Source organism: Gorilla gorilla, chromosome 8 (assembly GCF_029281585.2).
Source record: "Gorilla gorilla gorilla isolate KB3781 chromosome 8, NHGRI_mGorGor1-v2.1_pri, whole genome shotgun sequence".
NCBI classification, from domain to species: Eukaryota; Metazoa; Chordata; class Mammalia; order Primates; family Hominidae; genus Gorilla; species Gorilla gorilla.
Window position 1 is genome coordinate 115911148 of NC_073232.2, and position 25165 is coordinate 115936312.

The 25165-nt window shown below is 53.0% G+C and overlaps 1 protein-coding gene across 6 annotated transcripts in view; it reads right to left on the reverse strand.

The window, feature by feature from the left end:
- SH3PXD2A (SH3 and PX domains 2A) overlaps positions 1–25165 on the reverse strand; it is a 259162-nt gene that overhangs the window by 40054 nt on the left and 193943 nt on the right. For all 6 annotated transcript variants that reach the window (XM_004050045.5, XM_055352883.2, XM_019034749.4 and 3 more), the window contains one exon: positions 24671–24802. In XM_004050045.5, coding sequence (XP_004050093.2) covers positions 24671–24802 — 132 coding nt within the window. The remainder of the gene's footprint in view (positions 1–24670; positions 24803–25165) is intronic.

The following is a 25165-nucleotide window of genomic DNA, read 5'->3' on the forward strand; positions in this document are numbered from 1 at the left end:
CCAGCTACTCAGGAGGCTGAGGCAGGAGAATGGCATGAACCTGAGAGGCGGAGCTTGCAGTGAGTCGAGATTGTGCCACTGCACTCCAGCCTGGGTGACAGAGCGAGACTCCATCTTAAGAAAAAAAAAAAAAAAGAGTAGAGATGGAAACTGAGGCACAGATTGACATACACAGAGAGACAGAGGGAAATGAAAGAGTGAGCCAGACAGAGCAAGAGGCCAGGAGAGGGACCAGGGCCTTAGCCTCTCCAGGAATGGGGGAGCCTGGGTGAGGGCGGCAGGAAGTGACGGGCACTCCCAGGCCACTGCTGTCCCCAGGGTGACTAGGCCACAATGGCCTCCTTAAGGAAGGAGAATAATGAGCTCGTTAGGGCCAGAGTCAGGCCAGCTGCACACAATTAGGATGTTAATTAAGTCCTCTGAGGTCACAGCTCGGCCTAGGACAAAACAGCTGGTGGGGGGAGGGGAGACCCCCCACTCCTTCCTCTCCCTCTGAAATCCTCTCGTCCTCCCCCTCTGACTCCCAAACCTCCCAGCCCTGTTCAGCCCAGGATTGAGCCCAAGGATGCTTCTTAATCCCTTCTTCCTAGACAGACCTCGTTAGGATCCTAGCTTTACCACTCACTGTTGGCGTGACCTGAGATAGGTCACTGGCCCTCTCTGAGCCTCACTGGCACACCAGAGTAATATTAAGTACCTGGGGATGCCCAGTGGCATCAGGAACATACGGTGTATGCAATACCCAGAGATTTTCACCAGTGAGTATTTCCCAAGCACCTGGTATGGGCCAGGTCCTGTTCCAGGCACAAGGACACTGCAGTGAACAACACCCATCCGGGACTCATGCTCTCCTCCCCCATCACCCAGGCATGGCACACGCGGGGTTCAATTGCCGCCTGTGCCCTGGCCCTGAGGCCTGCTGGAGAAGGCTGGGCTTCAGGCTCTGGGCACAAACCCAGAGGATTTCAAGGCAGGATGAGACTCAGAGCTTGGAGTTTGGAAAAACCCAGGAGGCTTTAGATGACTTCCAGGCTTCATGTTTTCCTTCCCCGTGAGTTACTCTTGGTCCTTCACATCTGGCTTAACACCTGGTAATTCAGAGCTCAGAATGTGGGCTGCACTCATTCCATGCCCAGACCTATGTAAGGGTTTTGGTATCCAGGTGGGGAAGGGTGCATGGTGGAGCTAGGAAAAGAGGAAGACAGGCCCTGCCTCAAACTCCTCCTCATACAGGCTCGGGGTGGGTGAACAGCAGCAGCCCACTTCCAGAACCCTCAGCCAGCACCCTGACCTGCTTCTCAAAGCACCTCTATTCATGATTTAAACCTGAGCTCAGACCTTGACCCTTTGGAAGGGTGATCTTCCTAGGCATTCCAAGTTCTTTGCTTGGTGCGGGTTTGGAGAAGGGAATAGGGCATTTGCGAGTGCCAAGTGGCGACGGGTGGGGAGACACTGAGAGGAAGAAAGGGCTGAGGGCATCCTGGCCAGGCGCATGGCACCAGCGCTGCCTACCTACCCATACCACACCCAGCACAAGGCTGGGCCCAAGTGAGTGCTGCTGTCCTGGACCCAGCCTGACCCCTTTCCCATGACCTCCAGGCAGAGCTAAGGCTTCTGCCTTTGTGGAACCAGATAAGCTGGAAATGCAGGCTGTCTGCGGGTGCTGTGCCTTTAAGACCAGTGAAAGGCCGCCCACCCTCGGCCAGGCCTCCCCTGGTCAGAAAGCCCTGTCACTGCAGCTCTTGCCAAGACACGCGCCTCCATGGTCCAAAGCAAACAGGAGCGAGCGAGAAACTCCTCCAGTCCCTCCTGCGTGCACCCACACAGCCCCTGCCTTCATGAGCCACTCAGCGGGTCCTACCTGTGCCCACCCTGCTCCGTTGCCCAGGGCCTTCCCTCCCCTAGATGGGCTCTGAGGCCACCAGGGACCCAGAACCTCCCCTGGGCGCCTGGGGCCTGGATTCCAAGACCATTAGCACAGGCTGCTACGTCACCATTTGGAAGGCTCCGTGGAGTCCGTGTCAAGACAGCCTGGGCTGCTGCCACCTTCCCACTCAGCTCCAGCCTGCCCACCTCACTGAACAGGCCCAGAAGCCAGTGCTAGGCTGGGTCCCCGCCAAGCCCACAGGGCTCTGCTGTGTCTGAGCAGACCAAGGTCATGGGTGAGGCACCCAGAAGGAGGCCTGACTAACAAGCATCGCAGGCAGAGAGGGACACATGGTTAAATGACAGGTAGCGGAGAATGGTTTCCAGCGAGGGCGCCAGAGCCAGGCTGCCTGGGATTGAGGCCCAGCTCTGCTACTTGCCAGCTGCATGAATTTGGGCAATTGCCTCAATTTTCTCATCTGCAAAACCGACCCAAAGTACCCACATCTCAGTGTTGTTATGAGGATTAGAGGAGCTAATCCTTGAAAAGCCTTCAGAATAGTGCCTGATTGGAATCAGAATAGTGCCTTCAGACGAGCACAAGTCGCAAAGCGCTGACATGAAGTGAAATTCTAAAGAAGGAACCAAGACCTCAATGCGCCTGGGTGACTGGGGCCAGGGATGGCCAGGGAAGCAGGTAGGTCTTAGGTGTCTGGAGTCTCAGGGGGAGAGAGAGACCCTCGTGGTGTCAGTGTCATTTACCCTTGACCTCAGAAGGTCTCTACTGAAAACATGTGGGTCTGATTCTGTGCCTGGCACGGGTGGGGATCGGAGACAGGTTGAGGTGGAGATTACAAGATGGCATGAGGCCTCTCCAGGAGCTGCAGAGCAGTGGACGGATGAGAAGGGCGGCTGCTCGCAGGGGGACTTGGCACGAGACTGCTTGTGCTGGGTGCGGCAGGGCGACCCAGACAGCCCCGTGCAGTGGACATGGCGGTGGGTGATACAATGCTTGCCAAGGAACCAGAGATATCCAGAGATGAGAATGACTAGGCAGAAAAGAATTCTTAGAGGAGAAGAGACTTGAACTGAACCTCAGAGTGACAGGCTGCATGGGCTCACTCTAATGGCTTCATAGGGGATTATTCCAGATGAAAATGAGGCATTCAAGGCCGGGCATGGTGGCTCATGCCTGTAATCCTGGCACTTTGGGAGGCTGAGGCAGGTGGATCACGAGGTCAAGAGATTGAGACCATCCTGACCAATATGGTGAAACCCTGTCTCTATTAAAAATACAAAAGTTAGCTGGGCATGGTGGCGTGTGCCTGTAGTCCCAGCTACTTGGGAGGCTGAGGCAGGAGAATCGCTTGAACCTGGGAAGCGGAGGTTGCAGTGAGCCAAGATCGTGCCACTGCACTCCAGCCTGGCGACAGAGCGAGACTCCGTCTTAAAAAAAAAAAAGAAAAAGAAAAAAAAAAAAAGAAAAAAAGAAAATGAGGCACTCACCTCAAGCTGGTGCCCTCTCTCAGTGCCATTATTAAGCAGAGCACAGAGGTGTGAGCCTGTGCCCAGATTCCTAAACATGAGGCGCTCAGGAAAGATGGAAGATGCAAGAAGGTAAACTCTAATGTCACAACTGTAAATGATGTGGATGGTGAGAGAGACCTGCTGTCAAAGGCAAGACGATGGAAGATGATGGAAGAGTGGCAGTCAGGGAAGGAGAGTGGGGCGGGAAGGGGTGGCCTGCTAAGAATCCAGTCAGGACACTTACATTCTCAGAGGTGGAGCCCTGAGGACGTGCTCAGGGGAACAAAAAGGGCGTTCTCCCTGCTGTTCCAGCAAGAGAAAGAGTAAGAAAGGGCTAAGTCGGCCAGGCACAGTGGCTCAAGCCTGTAATCCCAGCATTTTGGGAGGCCGAGGCGGGCGGATCACCTGAGGTTAGGAGTTCGAGACCAGTCTGGCCAACATGGCGAAACCCCGTTTGTACTAAAAATACAAAAACTAGCCAGGTGTAGTGGCACATGCCTGTAATCCCAGCCACTTGGGAGGCTGAAGCAGGAGAATCGCTTGTACCCAGGAGGCGGAGGTTGCAGTGAGCCAAGATCGCACCACTGCACTGTAGCCTGGGTGACAGAGCGTGACTCCATCTAAAAAAATTAAAAAAAAAAAAAGAAAGAGCTAAGTCTCTTTCCTGAGGAGGCTGTGGCACAGGGAGGAGGGGTCTCCTGGGCTCCTGTCTGCAGCTCAGCATTCGCTCTCAGAAGGAAGGGTCTCAGCCTGGCACACGGATCCCCAGAGGGTAAGTAGACCCCAGGCAGAGGTAGGGACAGCATGGACAGGCTGCCTCAATGCACTCTCACCTGCTGGCCGCGGGAAGGGTCCCAAGAGCACTTGACAAAGAGCCCTCCAGTCATCATCAGCAATCGTGGGAGACATGGAGATGGGAGCAACACCCAAGGACACAAAATGGGCAACGGTCCCAGCTTTTAGAGAAGAAGGCGGTGAATTCCAGAGTAGAGAAGGGCAGCCTCATTGCTGGTCGTGGTTAAGGAAAACATGGACTCCCTGAGGAATTCTGGGAGAGCCTGGGAAGGGGCTCTGCACACTCACCCAGGCAGTGTCGGTCAGAAGGGTGCAACAGGAAGAAAGGGGGCCTGGCAGTGAGTGAGCTACTGGACTGGTGGGCCCGGGATGTGTCACAGCTGAGACCTCCAGGCCCTTGTGTCCCTCATGATCCCCCAGGGCCCTGGGGGCTACAGGGAAGCACTGACAGATCCACAGCTTGAGGGCTGGCACAACCCAACAGGACGGAGTGGCTCCAAAGGGAACCTGTCCTGTTGGATGTTTTAATCAACCCAGGATGAGGACAGAGACACAGTACTGGCAGCACGATCTCATTTAGCAAAAGCTGTGCCAGGATTAGGAGCCAAAAAAGAGGTCTGAACAGATGGTAATGACAGCTCAAATCTGACAAGATGCAAAGTCTTAAATGGAGAGACAAAAGGACATGGCTTAGTATGAGGATCTTAAAATTTACTGTTCAAACTTTTTGGAGCAAATGGAAGGGCAATATCAATATTAACAACCATGACGCCAAAATCTTAGGTGCAAGCTGGGAGGGTCCAGGCAGCCTGAGTTGTGCAGGTCCCCCTCCTGGCAGTGAGGATGAGAAAGGAGTTCTGAGGACCATGTATTCAGTATGTCTTGGGGCAGAAGTCTGTCCCCAGGTCTGTGAAATCTTAGGCTGCCTTAGGAAACTCAGAATGGGGGACTTACCCAAGGAGTGTGTGGCTAAGGGGAGGTGCCAGGATTGGCACTCAGGTCTCATACCCAGTACAGCATTCATTCAGCGACCCTTAAAACCACTCCAGCTCAGCTGTTCATTGCCTTGCAGAAGGAAACCAGCAATGCCTGCTCTATTAGTGCCCCAAATGCCTGCTCTATTATGCCCCCAATTCCCATCTGACAGATGAGCCAAGAAACCCAGTCCCTCATCTGCTTCTCCTCCACTCCACTGGTGTCTACCAAGCCCTGAGTCTTGGAAGAGTCGAGGGTGTGGCTTTTCCCACTCCTCATGGAGAGGCGGTTTTCAGGCTTGCCTCCAAGTTGCCTCTCCTCTAAGCCCACATGGTAGGGCGAGGCAGGGACACCCAGGCTGAAAGAGCGTTCTGGCACGAGATCTCACCCAAGGGCTTTGCCAGGCAAGAGTGACTCTGAATCTGCTTTCCCCAAACCTCAGGTATTTCCACACCACACACAACCTTTGCTATATCCTTGAATTACATATACTGTGGTTCATATAACATATACAGATGTGCCTTGACTTACAGTGGGGTTACGTTCCGATAAAGCCATCGTTAAGTTGACAATATCCCAAGTTCAAAATGTACTTAATACCCCCAATGACCCATCATAAAGCTGAAAAATTGTAAGTCACACCAGTCTGGAAATGGACTGTATATTTAAAGCAATTTGCCTTTTTTTTTTTTTTTTAACTTCAAGAAAGAAATTTGCTAAGGAAACTTCAGATCGCCACCATGAATAAACAACGAGGACCACTGGCTCCAACCAGAAAAAAAAGCACACGATGAAAACAAAGCTATGTAGTACATTTGAACCGTGCCACAAACAAAGAGGCTGAGCCTGTGGCCCGCTCTTTCTTTGCTACAAAGATTTGCTAGACAGGGGTTAAAGATCATCAAACATCAAACTGAGATAAGTCAGAAGGCTTGGAAGAGAACTGCAATGAGACAAACTTTTCCCACTGTGTGATGCAGAAGGATTGATATTGCCTCTCTGCCACCTAAGATCCTCCCCTGTATCATGGTGTTGGATGGACTACAGCTTTAGGAAGCCAACGTCAGACTAGTGTGGTGCCTGGTCCTTCAGACTGGCTGAAGGAAGAGACTGAAGAATGAGGCTTAAGTTCTCATTGGTGAGATGGGAATATGAAACGGCATGTATTTACTACCAGTGTTGTGGGGAGAAAAAGAAAAGAAAAGAAAAGAAAAGAATGGAAAGTGCCCAGCAATGTGCCTGGTGCTTAATAGATCTATTTGCAGCCTGGAGAAGAGAGCTGTGGTCACTTGAAATATAAAGATTATCCTTATCCATTTAACTGGCTTACTCCAGTGCCTAAGATGCGTACATGTACGAGTTTGTATATTTTTCCCCTTTCTCTCTTTGCTAAAAATGGAAGCTTCTTGGCCCCAGAATGGACTTGGTTTCAACTAAAAGCTGTAGGCTGACAACCATCCCCTCCCTCCCAGCTGAGTTCAGCCCCTCTTCAATTGGGCAAAAATAAAACGGGGACAATTTAGACTTTAAAGACCATCTCCATAAACAAAACAAACCCACTCCACAATTTGTCTAGGGCATTCCTCCCTCCAAAGCCTCCTTATTTAATTTCTGGGGAATTTTAAATAGAGGGCTTGCAAAAATCCAGTACCGCCTGACGTTAGCAGCTCTCTGACAACGTGGATTCTTCTACTTGGTGTGGGGAGCAGCCACCAAGAATGCCGATGCTTTTCCAGGCTCCTTTCCCAGTTGGAATTTGGGAGCCACTGGTGTCACCCTAGGAGACAAGAGGCAGAGGGCACCCTAGGTGCCTAAGAGACAGAGTCCCACTTGGGGTCGTTTAACTCTGCATTCCCCAAGCCCTCCGGCCAGGTGAACCAATGAATCTGAGTAACACCTACACTAGTGTCATCTTAGTGTGTTTATTTAAGTTGACTTTATTTTTTAAAACTTAAACATGTATTTCAAAAAGACATTTTCCTATGCTACAGTGGATGGAAAACCAGCATTCCTAGGTATAGACGGGAGATTCCGGAAAAACACATACAATGAAACAATGCCATGAAGTTCAACAAGAGATCAAGGCAAGTTCTAGCAAGATTCTAAGCCTGGGTCAGATTTGCTCTTGGTCAAACAAACAAATGACATCAGCCAGCGTCTGACAGATGTTAACAGCACAGGAGCCCCAGATGGAGATTCTCCCCTTGACCCAATGTGGAGTGAAAGAGAACTGAAAGGAAAGAAACTTCTCGTGACGAGATTCAATGCCACTCAATGCTGTGTCCGCCCAGCACATGTTTGCACGACCCACTCTCGGGGAACCACTGATCTTCTTCAGGTGAAGCTTGGGGTAAAGAATCTGCAGACCAGGCCATGCGCAGTGGCTCACGCCTGTAATCCCAGCACTTTGGAAGGCCGAGGCGGGCGGATCACGAGGTCAGGAGATCGAGACTATCCTGGCTAACACGGTGAAACCCCATCTCTACTAAAAAATACAAAAAAAAATTAGCTGGGCGTGGTGGCCTCCACCTGTAGTCCCAGCTACTGGGGAGGCTGAGGTAAGAGAATGGTGTGAACCACGGGCATGGAGCTTGCAGTGGGCTGAGATTGCACCACTGCACTCCAGCCTGGGTGACAGAGCGAGGCTCCGTCCCAAAAAAAAAAAAAAAAAAAGAATCTGCCGAACCTTGGTTCAAATCCAAGCCTGGCCACAAGCAAGCTCTGAGGTCTCAACTGTTTCCTCTGAAAAATGGAAACAAAGCCACCTGCCCTACTTACCCTTAGAGAGTTACTCTGAGATAATAGATGAGAAAAATGCTTTGAAAAGGATAGGCCAGGTGCGGTGGCTCACACCTGTAATCCCAGCACTTTGGGAGGCCGAGGTGGGCAGATCGTTTGAGTCCAGGTGTTCAAGACCAGCCTGGAAAACATGGTGAAACCTTGTCCCTACTAAAAATGTAGTTTAAAAAATTTAGCTGGGCATAGTGGTACGCACCTGTGGTCCCAGCTACTCGGGGGCTGAGGTGGGAGGATCACTTGAGCCCAGGAGGTCATAGCTGCAATGAGCCGTGATCATGCCACTGTACTCTAGCCTGGGCGACAGAGTGAGACCAAGTCTCAAAAAAAAAAAAAAAAAAGTCTCCAGGCTATAGGCTGGTGGGGGCAGAGGGGTTACTATTCTAAGCAATTTCAGAAACCCGACGGACTCCTAACTACCCCCAATAGAACTTACTGCCTAAACTGGATGGTAGCCCATCCCTGTCCATCAGAGAAAAGGAAAGGAGGATGAATATGCCACTTGACAATTTTCTTTCACAGCTGGCCTTTCCCAATAGCCACATGGGTTTCCAATATTATCCTCATGTTACAGATATGGAAACTGAGGAGCAGAATGGCCACATGCTGGCCACAGAGTGGCTATTCAGTGGCAGAGTAGAATTCGAAGCCTTTCTTGGGGCCTGGGAGAAGTACCCCGTCTTGCTTTTTGAATGCACATGCAGCAGGGTTCAGAAGCCCCCAAATGTGTTGATGTCTTTGATTCATTGCTGTAGTACCCAGGCCCCGTCCTTCGAAGCCACTAACTTTGTGATGTTCCCCTGACTCCCCTGCCAGTCAGCGTTCTGCTCTTCTAACTCACGGCTCCCCCATCACCTTGACCTTAGGTCTGGGTTGGCCAGTCCCCCAGCTAGACCAAGAGCTCTCTGAGGACATAGGCCGAATCTTGCTCATCTTGGCATCCTGTCAAGCTCAGACTCTCTGAAGCCCAGCTCCTGGGGCCAATGCGGGATCAGCACTGGGCATCTTCTCTCCAGCTGTCTTCCTGCCGGCCCCCGCAACTTCTGCTCTGCTGGAATCCTGTGCGGTGACTCAGCCTCTGGGCAATGTTCCTTCTTCCAGTTCCCCAATTTGGGGAAATGACTTCGACCCACAGCAAGCATCTCTAGCTTACACAGGAGGATCTGTCTTCAAGGACCCAAGGCACAGAGGTTTTTGTTGCTTGTTGCATAATTTGCCCAGGATCATCCAGTGAGCTAATACTTCCAGTCCTGACAGCTCATGTAGTCTGCTTGGATACCTGACCTGGCCATTTCCATCTGGGCCTCTCCCCTTACAGGAATGGAAGATCAAAGCTCAGGGAGGCCCCACAGGCTAATCACCAGGAACAGGCCAACATTCCTGGAGGAATGCAGGGGGTGCCACTAGCAGCATCTCCCAAGCCCATTCAAGGCAGCCCCACAGGTTGTTTGCAGGCCTCTACTGGGAATCTTGGTGGCACTGCCTCTCATCCAGGGACCACAAACAAAGTCCTCCCCTGGCTGCAACTCGGGGCACTGGAATGGGCAGCCCCAGACACCTGTTTGCCCCAACTCCCAGAGGACAGTGGGGAGAGAGGCATACCAAAAATAGCTCCACAACCATAGCACAAGCCTCCAGTGGATTCACCAAGAGGCAGCAGAGTGTACAGGGGAGAACTGTGGATGACCTGAACCGTCTGGCCCTTGGCTTTCTTAACTGTAAAATAGGCATCACAATACCCATACTTCACAGGGCAGTGGTGATAATTATAAGAAAAAAGGTGTTTCGTTCCCTGCCTGACATATAGGAGGTGCTTTAATAATCTCTTTCTTGTCTTTCGCATCAGTTTCATCGGTTTCTGATATTAAGTCTCCAGAAAGCAGCAAATGGGTCTAACTTGAGCCCTAAATCCCCTTGTCCTGGGATAACCATCCTGGGGCCTCAGCTAGGTTTGTGGTGACCTAGGATTAGGTTCTCTCACTGAGCGGCTTCCTGCCCCATTCCCTTCCTGTCTCTTTTGCCTCTGGGAACCATCTTGTCTTCTTGGTTCCCAAGAATTGGTCTAGTACAGATCCCACCCCAATCCAAGGAGAAAAGGCCACACTCAAACCAGATACTGCCCTAGTCCAGATACCCCCCAACACTGGCCCAGACCAGGTTTCTCATTCTAGAGACTCGCCACAGTTACAGTGACTGGTCAGGCAGTGGTGACTGACACCCATGAGTACCAGTGAGTGATACAGCTCTTCCCACACTGACCTGTCAATCTCTGGTGCCTCCCACCCCCAGCACCCACAGGGGAGAGGCCTGCAGAGAGCCAACCACCTTGTCCTACAACCAACCAGCAACCACAGTCCCCTCAGCTGGGTCAGAGCGGGCAACTGTATGTGTCCCCTGTAGACTGTCTGCTCCATAAAGATGGAGATCAAGTCTTTCCTGTTCACCTCTGTGCATCAGTGCCTGGCACACAGCAGGAGATAAAGGCTGGGGAATGAGTGAATTGAATGAACAAATGTCTGATCTCTAGCTCCTGACTATACACTTGCTTGGTTGCTGGGTTCTGGTTTTCTCCACTCTGAATAAGGCCCAGCCTTTGATCAATATTCTACCACCGTTTAACAGGAAGATCCGAGCACCTGAGCGCAGAGAGATGGGTAGAAAGCTGGGGGAAGTCACTGACCTGGCCTGCCTGCCACACTGCCATCTCCCAGCCTCCATGGGGTCCTCCAACCACCTCTTGGGGGGCCCTTGGAGGGAGGCCTCTATGGGGAGGTCTAGACGGAGTCAGATAATAGTAGTCAGGGGTGGGGGGATGGAGGTAGGGGATTATTTTGCCCCTTTAAATATACCCTGGCTGTGGCAGGCCAAGATACCCCCACTGAGTCCCAGCTGTCACCCATGAGGAGCCACAGCTTCACTCCCCAGGAAGCGGGCAATATTGCAATATCATGGCATCAGCTCCAGCTCCCCAGCTCTGGCATGGCCCTTAGATTGGATTTGGATGTCTCCGTCCCTCAAATCTCACTGTCCTGTCTCTGGGTCAGAGTTCCTGCCCAACCTGGCTATGATTCCACCCAGCCCCTTACCCTGGAACCACTTCTAGAATGGATTTTCTCCTTCAAGGGCCTTGAGGTGGTAGGATGACCTCCTGGGAGTGGAGAGACCAGGGTGTGGAGGGCAGGTCAGGCCCCTGAGGTCCAAATGCTCCTCTCACCTGGCACATGAGCACCAACAAGATGCTCTAGCTCCACTGAATGTAGAGGCCCTTTAAATCCAAGGAGGCAAGTTTGTGTGTGGTTGTGCAGTCAGGCCTGGGACATGGAGCCTCACTTGGTGCTTGCACATGGTGCTTGGAAACAGAAGAACAGGGTTAAATACTCCTGAGGGAGCCAGCGAGACAGGAACCCTGGATGCTCATTCTCCCCACGCAGAGCCCAGGTGCCGAGGTAACTATCCTCTCTCTCCTACAAGGAGCAGCCAGTTAAAATCCCACCCTGTGGGCAATGAGGTTCAAGCCACCCTGGTTCTGCTCCGGTTATCAATGCTGGGGAAAGCACACCCCGCATAATGCCACTGCTCCGGAGCAGTGTCGTTCATGCCCAAGCACGAAAGAGTCAATCAGATGCTTGCCCAGGAGGCACTGGTTAAGGCAGGGGGAGGGGAGGAGAAGAGGGTCCCCTAGGGGTGGGTTGGAGTCCGGAGGGATGAGAATCTCCTATTCTGTTATCTTCAGGAGCTGGTTAAGGTCTGCTCCAACGTGCTGAGCCACTTCTTTGCTATCCCTGCCCGACTTCCTTCCCACCCACATATCCATGCAGGAAAGATGCATGGCAAGCACTCAGAGAATGCCAGGACACGGGCTGGTGCGCACGACACAGGTGAGGCGATGAGAAGGGCCCAGGTAGACAAGAAAGAGTATGGAAAAACAGGATTCCCCAGTGCACACAAGAAGAAATGGGGTAGTAAAAGGGTCAGGCAAATCCCTACCCTGATACCAGTGGGGGTCAGGGGAGCCCTCCAATGTTTGGCTTTTGAGATCCCTGCACCAAGCCTCTCTTTAAGCGCCAGAGCTATTGCTTTCATGGCTCTTGTTTAACTTGAGAAGGATGGGGGAGGGGGCCAAGGAAAACTGCATTCTTCCCCATCAAAGCCAAGAGTCTAAAGTAATACTTCTGGTTGTAACTGATCCCAGCCTGTTTGTGATTACGGGCCCTTTGCTTGCTTTCTGGCAGGGCGGCCCTGGAACCCCGCAGCCCAGCCGACAGGGAGAGACACCCTCGCTCACTTGGATAATCTTGTCCTCATCTGACATAACCAAAAACGTCCATCAGCCTCTCTGCTTTCAGCAGTTCTCCAGGGCAACTCTTCAAAACATTATTTTAAAAAGGAGGGGAAGCCACCCCAAACTCCTATCATGAAATTCCATGACATTCATCATATTCTTTCTGTTCCCGGCACTATCCTAAAAACCACGAGAAGCACCAGCTGGCCCACTGGCTATTGCAAATTACAAGATCAGATCGTCTTTTGCTTCTGCCCCACCTCCCACCCTTTTGTCAGGGGAGAAAATGCACATGCCCCCTCGCGTGCGTATGCACACCCTTTTGCTGCCATAGTACAGAAGTGGCTCAGGGAAGCTCAAGACTATGTCTCAGCTGTTCCTTCTCCAGAAATTTAACCTGTGATGCATTTGGCTGCACAAAGCCCATTCCAAAGGTGTTCAGGAGTCCACGATCCCTGTGATCATCATTACAAACCCAAAGACGTTTGTAGCCAGTGACCCATTTGGCTGCGGGGAAGAGCTGGCTGAAGGCTTGCCAACATGGTCAAATTCCCCTCGCCTGCTCCCTCTGAGCTGAAACTGGCCCGTTTTCAGGTCCCTAGGGGTAAGATGGAATCTTAGGAGCTCCAGAACTACAGAGATAAAGTGGGCTTCTTGCCCAGCTTGGCAAGAGCACAGTCGTCAGGGGAATGGGGTAGCTTGGTATCTGGAAAGCAACCATGGCCACTGTCTCCACTCCTAATCACCCCTCCATGCTGTGGATGAGCAAAGCCGGTGCTCAGAGAGGTGAAGTGGCTTGCCTGAGGTCACTTGGTTGTTTGGTGGCTGAGCTTAGAGTCTGGGTTGACCAAGCTCCTCTTACGCAAAGCCTGGCCTTTCTCCCTCGATGGCATGCCACTGCTCTGCCCATTAACGTGATACTCTGAGCACCATGCCAAGTGGCTATTCCTTGACCCAATGCCTCGAGCAAGAAGTGAGTGAAGAGAACTGGCAGAAAGCGCCACCAGTGCACAGAAAGGTCATTTGGCCAAACCAGGCATGGGAGACTCAAGTAGCCAGTGCTTCAGGTGCTGGCTTGCGGTCTCAAGCGCAAGACCCCAAGCCTTGTATCCTTGCCAACCTGCATGCTACTCCTGATGCAGCAGCTCAAGATGCTGCTGTAATCAAAAGATGGAAAGCACGCTGAGCAGAGAGAAGGCTGGGGCCTGTGAGAATGCTGCTTAAAAGTACAGAAAACAAAAGAGAAAGACATCATGTCCAGAAACACCAGAGCTGGATGCCTGGCCAACCTCAACAGCGACCTCACCCCCTTCCTGGGGGAAGGGAGGAACACAAGGGGCTGAGGAGGCAGAGCCTCTGGACCTGACGGGGGACTCAGCCAGCTGTAGGGCAGCCCCACCTTCCCTGGAGCGCACCATGCATCCTTCCCAGCCTGACGCTGGCCCCCAGAAGCCTTGCTAGATGGGGGAGTTTGCATTCTCCAGTTGGGGCATGTGAAGCTGATCTTGTGGGGAGAGGAGAGAGGAGTTAGAAAAACAAGGCTCTTTAAATGCACAGGGATGGGGAAGTGCCTTTGCCTGGCTCCAGGCTCTAGCCCTAGTAACAGGCGGAAGGGCCCAGGCCAGGTGAGCAGCAGCTCAGCAGCGGCAGCAGCTGGAGAGCCCTGCTCCCCCTCCTCCCCTCACCTGGCACCTGCCGCATCACTCCCCAGTCCTCCTGGGACCTCAGAGACAGCCACCACTGCACCAGCAGCCCACAGATGTGCCACAGCCCTGCCTCAAACTCACTATGATGCTGGGCACGTGGCTTCACTTTTCCAGGCCTCCGCTCTCCCTCAGCCCCTCAGCGCAATGGGGAAGAACAGAGGAAAAGCTCTCTTTGTCTATATTTAAGGCCCTTCAAAGCCCTTGACCAGTTCCTCCAGCTTCTCTCAGGCAGCCCCCAGGCACTGTGGCCGGATCACACCTGTCCACTTCACCCTCCACACCTCCACATGCATCACTCAGGTTCACTCTGCTTGGAGCATCTTCCTGCTTCAGCTTTGCCAGCCACCTGGGGCCTGGCCCTTGTTCAAGGCCTACCTTCTCCAGAAGTAGGCCTTCTGGACCCACCCAGTCCAGGCCCTGTCCCTGTCTCTGAGCAAACTTGACAGTATTCATGAAAGCTCACAGTGCCCAGAGCAGATTGTGCCATCCTTCTGAGTCCTATCTCCAGTCCTCAGCCACACTTTGCTTTCTGCCTTGCACACTGTAGGTGCAGAGTGAAAATGACTCACTCACTACACCTGGGCTTTTTACCTTGCAGGTAAAGAGACAGCCCTAGGATGCTGTCACCTTCAGCAATGGGAAGACAGGGACAGCTGCCTCTTGTCCACGTGCACCCCAGTGCTGGCCATGCCACAGGGCACACAGTAGATGCTCATGTTTGTTGACTGAATGAGCAAACCACATCCTATGGAAGCAGCCCCTGCATATAGGATTTCACTGAGGGCTGAGATGTGATGAATGCTGGGGTAGGGGTGCGGAAGGAGAGAGGGTGGCAGGTGGCAGGTCTTCCTTAGGGGGTGTGTGTTTGGGGGAGTGGCCAGGATGGGTCTGCATAGTGGAAAGAAGAAGGCACTGTAGGCTGGAGTGCTGACCAGCCTCCCGGCAGCTGGGTCCCCACAGCTACACACCTCACACCCTTGGTGCTGCCCACCAGGTAAGCAGACTGACCTACCCACACAGACCAGCCCCTCCCCAAGGACCTGGTAAGCCAAAGGTGGGAAGGCTCATGCAACTCTCTTGTGGGAAAAGAGTCAACATGCTTCTCTTCCCTTTCAGATTCCCTCTGACCTGCTGCCCCTGGCCTTTCTCCTGCCCCCATGGGGCTTTAGCACAACTGACCGCTGCTTTCCTGCTCTCTGTGGCCAGGGAACTCATGTGGTGAAGCACTCTGGAGTCTGGCTTTGCAAAGAAGTGAAATCTACAATGCAAATATCCAGATCTCCAAACCCTGGTCAAATGGCAGTGACTGAAGCTCATGCCCCACCTCCCAGCTGTGCAACCTTGGGGCAAGTCACTTCACCTCTCTGGGCTTCAACTTCCTCCTTGGAAAGACAGAATGCCAACATCCATCCTGCCTCTTGCCAAGATGTTTTATAGACTGCATGGTTTTATATCTTGTAAAACATAAAATACTGTGATTCAGAAAGAGATCACCTTTAAAAAAGTCCAAAATCCCCCCCTCTTAGCTAGCACGAGCAGGCATCTCTCCAGGTGGCCTTGACCTCCCCAGTAACCCTCCTGGCAGGAGTGTGGAAGAACAGAACATGCAGGCTTCTGGCCACTGTCCTTAGAGCTTTCCAGGACATGGGGATCCCAGGGCAACCTGTGGCACTGCCAATGGGCCCGGTCACAAGAGAGAGGGATCTGCTATCGCACACCAGTCTCAAAACCCACCCACAGTTCACTTGCTTTACGGACAGTCCTTGGCAAACTTACTCTGAGTTTGGCCTTTGCTCATTTCCCATGGTGCTCCTGGGCCACTTCCCCACAATCCGATCCAATAAAAACTCAGGGGAGGCAAACGAACTTTAGCCGGAGCCTGAGAGATGCCCAGCTAAGAAGGGGAGTGTGGAGCTGGGGCTAAGAGAGTTGGATGAAACAAAACCAATGATAATCATGCACAGCATATTTCAGAGGGAAATGAACTCGGGGGTTCTATGAGCCAGAAGCTTCCGTCAGTTTCCTGGGATTCCACAGCTCAGCTCCCAGGATGGGGAGCCCTGCTGAGCCCTGGCTCCCCCAGACTTTGCAGGCCATCTGGGTGAACTGGGTCACCACAGCTACACCCCCACAATGAGGCCAGGATTCTAGGTCAGCACTGGAAACCCAGAGGATGAGGTTATGGAATCTGAAAAGATGCTGAGAGGGACGAGGGCAGCCGTCCCCCACTCCCACCGGAACAATTACAGAAAACCCAACTGCTGAAGGGTGTAATATCACATGGCCACAGGATAAGCTGGGGAGAGAATGAGGAAGGGGCAATTTCCCAACCCAAATTCCCCAAGGTCCTGAAAAATTATACTCCCCAGAAAGTGTTTGCTTTACACTTTGCCGAAATCTGTTACGTAACAGTGGAGAAAATGTGTGGTGTGATCTTTTCCCTGCACTTCAGCCGGGGAGGGGGGTGAGAGACCTGTCATTTCCACTGAGGACAAAGGCAGTGTCTGTGTGTTGGGGGCAGGCAGAAGATCTCCAGGGCTGCCCACTCACAGGACACCTGTGCAAAGGTACACCTGAGTCAGAGGAGGCAAGTCACCTCTGTCAGCTCCGCTGCGGGGCTCTGAGTAGGCACGCAGTGACAGCTGTACCTAGAATAATACTCCTGGGCCCGGCACCCGTCTCTGCCCTTGCTCACTCCTGCCCTCCCAGAACCAGTGGGCCTTCTGCTGTTCCCTGCATTCACCAAGGCCCACCTGTCCCCAGCTTTAACAACACCTCAATGGTGTCTTTCCTGACCACACCCCTGCCCCCTCCCTGCTGCTGACCTCTCCACAGCGCCTGCTTGTTTCCTGACTTGTACTTGTCAACACCTAGAATTACTTCCTTGGTTTACTTGTTACATGTCTCTTCACAATATTTGAGCCCCATGAGGGCTTTGTTGGCCTCTGTCACTTCTGGATCCCAGCCTGACACTTAGTCAGCTCGTACAGATTTACTGATGACCGACTGACCAGCCATCGGAAGACTGGCTTCACAGGCCCCTTGGTGTTCAAACTTGGAAAAATAACATTTTGGAGATGCTCATGGGCTCAGTCAGTAGAAACCTGTTTGTCCCCCAAAGGGAAGGCGGCCAGGTATTGCCCTGAGGCTACAACTCGGGTGAGCAGTGGTTGTCACTCTGGCACTTCTGTGGGATTTCCAGGGCTGCATGCCACACCGAGGCCACCACTAACCCATATATTTTGCTGAGAAATAACTATTCAAGGAAAATGGCCTTGGAGGAGTTTGGGACATGAGAGGTCCACAGAGCCAGTAGGTCCACAGAGTCAGGCCACAGCAACTGGACACTAGGCCTGTCCAACCTGGGCAGGGTGACAGCATGGTGGAGGGAGCACCCCCATGCTCACTGCCCCACCTGCCTGCCTGGCAGCTGGCTCCACGCAGGTGGCGGGCAGCACTTGGCATTGACAAGCCCTTGGATGCCTCCCTGACAATAGGCACCATGGATCCAGCTGGAAAAAAGCACTATTTGCAGAGCTGCCCAGCCCCTGCCACACCTGTGCCTGCCACCCTCCTCCCCACGCAGCCCAGAGGGCTTGCCTCAAGGCTCACCCTTCTCAGGGAGTTCTCCGGCTCACCAGCTTCCCGAGGCCCCACCCTCCCACCTCCTACTGCCCAGCTCCCACTTTCCTTCTGCTTGGGGCACATAGATGCATGCCTGCTTTGCAGTTGCAGCCCCACCACGCCCTGTACTCCTCGCTCTGCCTGTCTAATCCCTTCATTCTCCCAGCCCTGCTCAATGCCTCCAGGAAGCCTTCTCGACTATGCTTGTCTTCACCCCTGACACTTCAGCTCTGCACCATGCAACAGGGCTACTGAGGGACCATCAGCGTGGGGTTGTCATGAAAGCCCCCGATCCCATGAGGCCACCAATGGGACCCTGACTTCTGTTGCCAACCCTTCTTCCTGCTGGACTCTGTTGATTAGGCTGGGACAACGATAACTGCCCAAGCAAGAACTCCAGGGGAGTGAGTCTGGCCCCAGAATGGGTTGTCCTGGCCTCACTGCCTGACAGTAAACCCCTCTGCCGCTATAGCCACCTCACAGACCCTCAGGAGTGACAGTCCTCAGATACCACCAAGTCAGTTCTATGACCAGATGGGGGAAATCGAGGCCACAAGAGAGAAACTGGCCCCCTGCAGGTCCCAGGGTCGATCTGTGGCAGAGCTGCCCCAATCAGTGGTCTTTCTAGCGGCTGTCACTTATTGAGCACCCACTGTGTGTCAGGCCCTGCATGAAGCACTAACTTTCTTTTGTCTTTATTATTATTATTATTATTATTATTTGTAGAGACAGGGCCTCACTATGTTGCCCGGGCTGGACTTGAACTCCTGGCCTCAAGTTACCCTCCCACCTCAACCTCCCAAAGTTTTGGGATTACAGGCATAAGCCACCATTCCTGGCCCTGAATTCCTTTAGAATTAGCATATACCAACCCTATAGCTGTGGGTACAATTATCCCCATTTTACAGGTAAGGAAACTGATGCTGAGAGGACCCAAGAAACTTCCCCAGGATTACCACAGGAAGTAACCAAATCAAGATGAAAAGCAGCCTTCTCTAACACGAAGCCCATGTTCCTAACTGCTAGGCTATCCTGCAATCTCCTTCTCAACATAATCTTGATCCTGGAGTGAATAAAGCTGAGTGGAAGGGCCCAAGACTGGGCTAGCATGCCTGCCTCTGCTCCTGGCTTTATGCTCCCAGGCCCTTTCCCCTCCAGCCAGCTCTGTGAAGTAGGTAACAGCTGCACACTGGAGATCGTCTTGGGCCACAAGGGACTCTGCTGATTAGCCTGATATAGCAAGAACACACACACAGGCTGCACTCTGAAGAGAAGGGCTGTCAGTGCACAAGGCTTTCTGATGGCTGGGACAGGACCTCGTGGGGCCAGGCACCACCTCTGTGGCACCACATCTAAATGGAGTCTGGTTCACCGGAGCCAAACTCTTAAAAGACTGTTGCAGAAATAAGCATGTTAGTTCAGTTTTCCGCAATGCAGACTACAATAAACCTGCCCTTCTAGAAACAGCCTAGCCTATCTTTGTTGGGACACTTCTTTTCTAGGAGCAGGCGAATGTGGAAGTCTGAATTATAATAGTAATCAGGTGGTTACATAGTAAGCACAGAATCTAAGCAAGATGTAGAAGATACACATAAAATCCGTTTAAGACAATGCAGGCTGGGCACGATGGCTCACACCTGTAATCCCAGCACTTTGGGAGGCCGAGGTAGGTGGATCATTTGAGGCCAGGAGTTCAAGACCAGCTTGACCAACTTGGTAAAACCCCATCTCTACTGAAAACACAAAGATCAGGCAGGCATGGTGGTGCACGCCTGTAATCCCAGTTACTCAGGAGGCTGACGCAGGAGAATCACTTAATCCTGGGAGACAGAGGTTGCAGTGAGCCGAGATTGCACTACTGCACTCCAGCCTGGGTGACAGAGTAAGACCCTGTCTAAAAAAAAAAAAAAAAGCAAGCAAAGTCTGTAAGGCTATCCCAGGCTCACAATACAGTCTACCAGAATGAGCACATCAATTAGACTCTAAGCTCCATAAGGCAGGTACCTCATGGATGTATACACAATTAGCACAAAGTATTCAAGAATGGTGAAATAAACGAGTGAATAAATGAACCACTCCTACATACAGTATACTTCATCCTTACAGAAAGCCCATGTAGTATGTATCACTAGCCCCTCTTAACCATCAGAAAACAAATTGATTTCTACTTATATCACACAGTATAGACTTAGATCTTAAACCCCGTACTGGAATTCTGGATTCTTCACCCTCTCCACCACATGCACAGGTACTGAACAAGCAAAATGGCTGGAGCCACCATGTTTTTGGGTAACTTTTCTTTAAAACCTGCCCACCAACAGCCTCTGCTGAAGAGGTTGGTTAGGTAACCATGTTTATACTCTGTGATGGTTCTCCAGGACACAGCTTATTGGACCAGGGCTGGACACCCGATCTAACGTTTGCCAATCCACTGCTGGTGAGAAAACAATCAGATTCAAACTTCGAATTCTGAACTCAGAGGACCAGAGGTCAAACTCAGTTGTTGGGAGAGATCTCAACTGAAAAGTCATGCAAGTCTGGTCCTGAGAAACCAACGCCACTCAAACAAGCTGCTGTCATGGTCGGATGAGAGGAGAAGGCAGGCTGGTCTACAGTTAGAAGAGCATAGCTGTACTTTAAATCTGCATGGTAGCTGGGCGCGGTGGCTCATGCCTGTGATCCCAGCACTTTGGTAGGCCGAGGCAGGTGGATCACCTGAGGTAAGGAGTTTGAGACCAGCCTGGCCAACACAGTAAAACCCTGTCTCTACTAAAAATACAAAAATTAGTCAGCCGTGGTAGCAGGTGCCTGTAATCCCAACTACTTGGGAGGCTAAGGCAGGAGAATTGCTTGACCCAGGAGGTGGAGGTTGCAGTGAGCCGAGATCATGCCACTGCACTCCAGCCTGGGCAACAAGAGTGAAACTCCATCTCAAAAAAAAAAAAAAAAAAAAAAAAAAAATCCACATGGTAAGTAAGAGAGACAGAGAAGCTGCTTTGGCTCGTGCTGACTTTTGGTTCCCAGTTCCAGCCTCCTAAGGCTGATTTACTTCTCACCCCTGGGTTTGGTGAGATTTTCCTTTATTGCTTCAACAGTCTCTTGAGAAAGTCTGAGTGAATTTCTGTTCTCCGCTCACAACTCAACTGGGACTAAAGCATTGACCCTAGAGGGGAGTAAAAATTCTCAAATTCTTCCCAAGGTTTGGTTTTCTCACTTGTAAAAAAAATGATGGACCAGGAGCTCAAAATTTCTTGCTTCCATGGAAGTATAAGAACTCCCAATGTATCATGCCTGGTGCCAGGAAGTAAGCAAAGACTCAGAGAAGAAAGGTGAGGCAGGAAAAATTTTGTTGACTCATCTCCCCACTTCTTCCCCTGGCCTGCAGTCCTAAGAAGGAAACAATCCTAGGAAGTTGGATGCAGCTTTGCTCAACACACAAATCAGAGTGACCAGGACCCTGATGTCACCACGCTGCCAGAAATTATGCCTGCTGGAGAGGGAAGCCAATGCAGTATTTGAGGCAAATGAATGTCCTAAAGAGGAGGCGCCTTATGCACTTTTGCTTATGTCAAGGGTAGAGGGGTTTCCAAAGACAAAGTAACAATGGCGGCTGCATGCCCTGGTATGGCTTGCTGGGTGGCAAAGCTACCAAAGCTATGAATCTTCCTGCTCTATGTGTCCCTGTATATCAATGGAGAAAAAGAGTCCTCTTCTAGTCTGGCCCTAGGCCCACTGGTTGATCACAAATGCTTTCCTTAAAGCTATTCAAGTCTCACTTTGGGTTTGACTCCTGTTCTGTGGAACAGGTTTGTCCTCAGTCCTAGGTACACATCACCTTCCTCAGACCCTCTCAGCTGTTTCCTGTCCCTAAGTTCAATGGATCAATGAACAACATGAATTCCCACTAGTTGGAAGGAGGGATGCAGAGGCAACCTTCCCCATAGATGTTCCAGGGAGCTCTACAGCCATCTCACCCAGCCTGCATCTCGCCTCAACCTACAGCATTGCCAACTTGGACTTCTACCCTTCCCACCTGGGATGGGCCCATTCTCAGCCTCCCTGCATGGCCTCTGTTGAGGGGAGAGATCTTAGCTCTTGGACTCTAAGGCAATTACTTAGCCTCTTAGCCTATTACTTCAGCCACAAATTGGTTAAACTGCCTTCTACTGCATGGTGTTGTTCCATGATATCCCATTAGAATGATGTATGTGAAGCATATGGCCTGCCACCTGGTGTTTACTGACTCAGAATCACCTTCCATGCACATCTCTCTTCAGACCAATGAGAGCACAGAGGGGCTCTGATGAGCAGGCAGAGCCAGAGGTGGCTGGGTCCCCTTGTGGACACTCTACTTGAGGCACTCCCAGCCAAGTGAGAGGGGACACAGGCAGAGTCCTGGCACCCTGTGGGCAAGGCAAGGCCCAGGGAGGTGGGGATGGTGCTGGCTGGGGCCATTGCCCAACACTGCAAATGGAAATGCCTCAACACACCCACTGTGTCCCAAGGTCAAAGGCTTCACAATTGGGTCTTTGTTCCTGAGTTCAAAAGCCTCACTCACCACTCCTTCAGGATGCACAAGACGCCTCCTCTCCCCCACCGTCAGGCCTCCAGCTTCCCTGAACTGGGAAGCGACCATCCCAGAGATCTGCAGCTCGGCCCTCTTCCTTTCTCCCCTCCACCCACTTCATTTCTCTGGTTAGGCTGGATGTATACTCCAGGCCTCCTAGTAGATAGCAACAGACGGGTTTGAATAGGTAGGCACAGCACTGCAGGTCCTGTGCAAATATCTGCAGCTGAGCAGCTGTCTCCACCAACGGTAAAGATACGAAACTCCCAGAAGTAGAAAAGCCATGTTCAGGGAAGCTCTTTCTACCCGACACCTTGAGTCCCACCAAGTTTCCCAGCCTTGGAGTTCAGACCTGAGAGAGAGCTCAGGGAGGTCATTTGCTCCAGCCCCTGCTTCCAACCAGCCACAAGGTCATCTCCATTTTATGGAAGGAATAACTGAAGCCCAGAGAAGTTAAGGGACGTGAAGCCCCCCAGCAGGCAGTGGCAGGTAGAATGCGGCTTCTAAGAACAGCAGCTCCCTCACACGGTCTGCGTGCCAGACTGGCCTGCTCTGGCCACGGGTGGCCGTGGGGAGCTGGGGTGCCTGGGCCACCTCTAACAGCCATCAGCAGCTCCTCAGGAGAGCAGGCGTCTCCCCCTTTGTCAAGGCTCCTTCCCCCAATCCTAGGACTCCAGTGTCCCAGGGTCCTGTAGATGGGATAGGAGGGGAGAGGGCGCACGTGCCCTGGGAATCCTGGAGTCTTCCAGCAGGATGACTTCCTCTTGTGTGCTCTCATCTTCAGCCATCCTGGCCAGTGGCTGGCGGCCCCCAAAGACATGGGGGCTCACTACCTCCTGCTGCTCAAGGGTTAAACGGCTATGGTGTGACAGGCAGGCATGGTGGAAGAACCATTGGTTCGCTCGGAACTTCCCTAGCCAGAAGTTCTGAGAAGAACCAACCACCTTTCCTGATGCAAGCTCTACAACAAACATCTCCCTCGCCTGAGGTCTCCCATGTCACCATTAGAGATCCATTGCTTTGGGTCTTCAGGTACTGGGGGTTTCCAGAGCCAGACCCCCATGACATTGCTAGCTTCCTTTGGGGGCAGGGACATGGCACCATGAGCATGACAAAAGCTGAGGACAAAGCTGCCCAGGGAGGAGCCCAGTGTGGGCACCTGGGATGAAAGGTTGAGGCCTCACAGCAGGGACATGGCTCTGCCAGGGAGGACTGTCACTGCTGACCACCTTGGTGATGACTCCAGGCACAAGGGCAGACACAGTCTGACCTGAGAGGGGAGCAGGCACTTCGAAGACCTCAGAGCAGGAGGGCCACAAGTCAGACCCTATACGCATATCACAGCCCTGTTCTCTGGAGCCACTGGTGGCAGGAGCCTGCACCCACATCCCCCAGGAGGCCCACTGGGATTTCCTCAGCATCTCCACAGCTCCTGGCCACCAGGAGGCACAGGGTTCTGCTTTGGATCTCAGGAGACTCCCTTCCCCGCAACCTCCCTGTGTCTCGGTTCCTGTCTCTACGGAACAGGCACTGCCGTCCTATGCTTTGCCTTTCCTTTCCGGGTTTAAACACTGGCAAGGCATAGAGTGGGACTAGGAGAGGAGAACAGGCTCCTCCCCTCTGGAAGTATCCACCAAACACCACTCAGAGAGGCTCTGAGCACAGGGGCCTTCCCTGCAGCAAACCGAAACTGAAACAAAACACCCCAGAAACCCATGCAAGCCCTGGGAGGCTGTGGGCTGATGGATGTCCTGGGCTCGAGTCCCAGCCCTGGCCCTGTTGGGGGCCGAACAGGCCTGGACTGACGGGCTTGGGCTCTCCGCTCTTCACCTGCCATGACTCCTGCTGCCAGGGACACCAAGGTACCTTTGCCCCCTCTGTGGCACCCTGAGAACCAGCTGCCCCGGGCAGCTGTCAGTACGGCCCCTGTCAGTGCGGGACCTTGCCTGGCCCAGGCCTGGCTGCATCCCCCTCACTGCGCTTGCTTTCCAGGTCCTGGGGCCTCCAGCTCGGCAGGGGGCAGTCAGATCCCCAACCAGACCCCAACCAACGCCCACAGGCCTGGCCCTTCCACAGACAACTCTCCAGCGACCCGGGGACCCTGGACCCCATGGTGACAGCAGGGCCTGCCTTCCCCACCAGCTGGCTGGGCTGTCCTGCCCCTGCCTGGACCCTGGCTCAGAACGTGGTTGTTGTTGGGCATCCCTGAGCTGAGAGCACCCTGCCCCACGGGCCTCCAAGGGTACGGGGACCCCAGCAGGGCTGGCCGTTTATTCCCGCGCTGTGCCTGAAACGTGCATTAACACAGGCTGGTTAATTACCCCGAGCAAGGAGACATTCTTCCACCACCAGGCAAACTGCTGGCCTGCAGCCCAAACCAACAGGGGGAAACTTCAGCCGCCTCGGCCCTCTCTCTGCCAGATGGAAATAACGTATAGCTGCAGCGGTGGGGGAGGAGGGAGGAACAAAAACCAGCTCGGCCCGGGGGCCAGACCGGAACCCCAGTGGACGGCCATTGGCCAGGGCACTCACCGCTCTCGTTCTTCTCGATGACATCCACCACCTCCCCGGCCTGGAGGCTCAGCTCCGAGTTCTCCTGCTTCTTATAGTTGGACACCACCACGTACTGTTCCAGGATCATGGGCTCGGCGGTGGCGTCGGCACCTGGCGAGGGCAGAAAGCACGCGGTGAGCCAGCGGCCAGCCATGGCCCCGCGGCCGGGGCGCCCCCTGTCCATCGGCCTCCTCGGGGGTGGCTGCTCTGTCGCCAGCGCCGCTCCCAGGGGCAGCCCGCAGCCGGGGCTCGCAGCTCACAGGGCGCCAAGGACAGGCCATATAGCAAGGCCCCAGACCGGCCCGCTGCACCGCAGGGTCCGGGGGACATGGGGAGCCAGGGGGCCGGGGAGGGGACGGGCAGGAGGAGGAGGAAAGAGAGAGGCAGAACAGAGGCGGAGGCCAAGGAAGCTCAGAAAGAAGCCTTGTGCTGCGATGAGTTAGTCACAGCCCAGCATGAGGGAGCCTGCGGGGA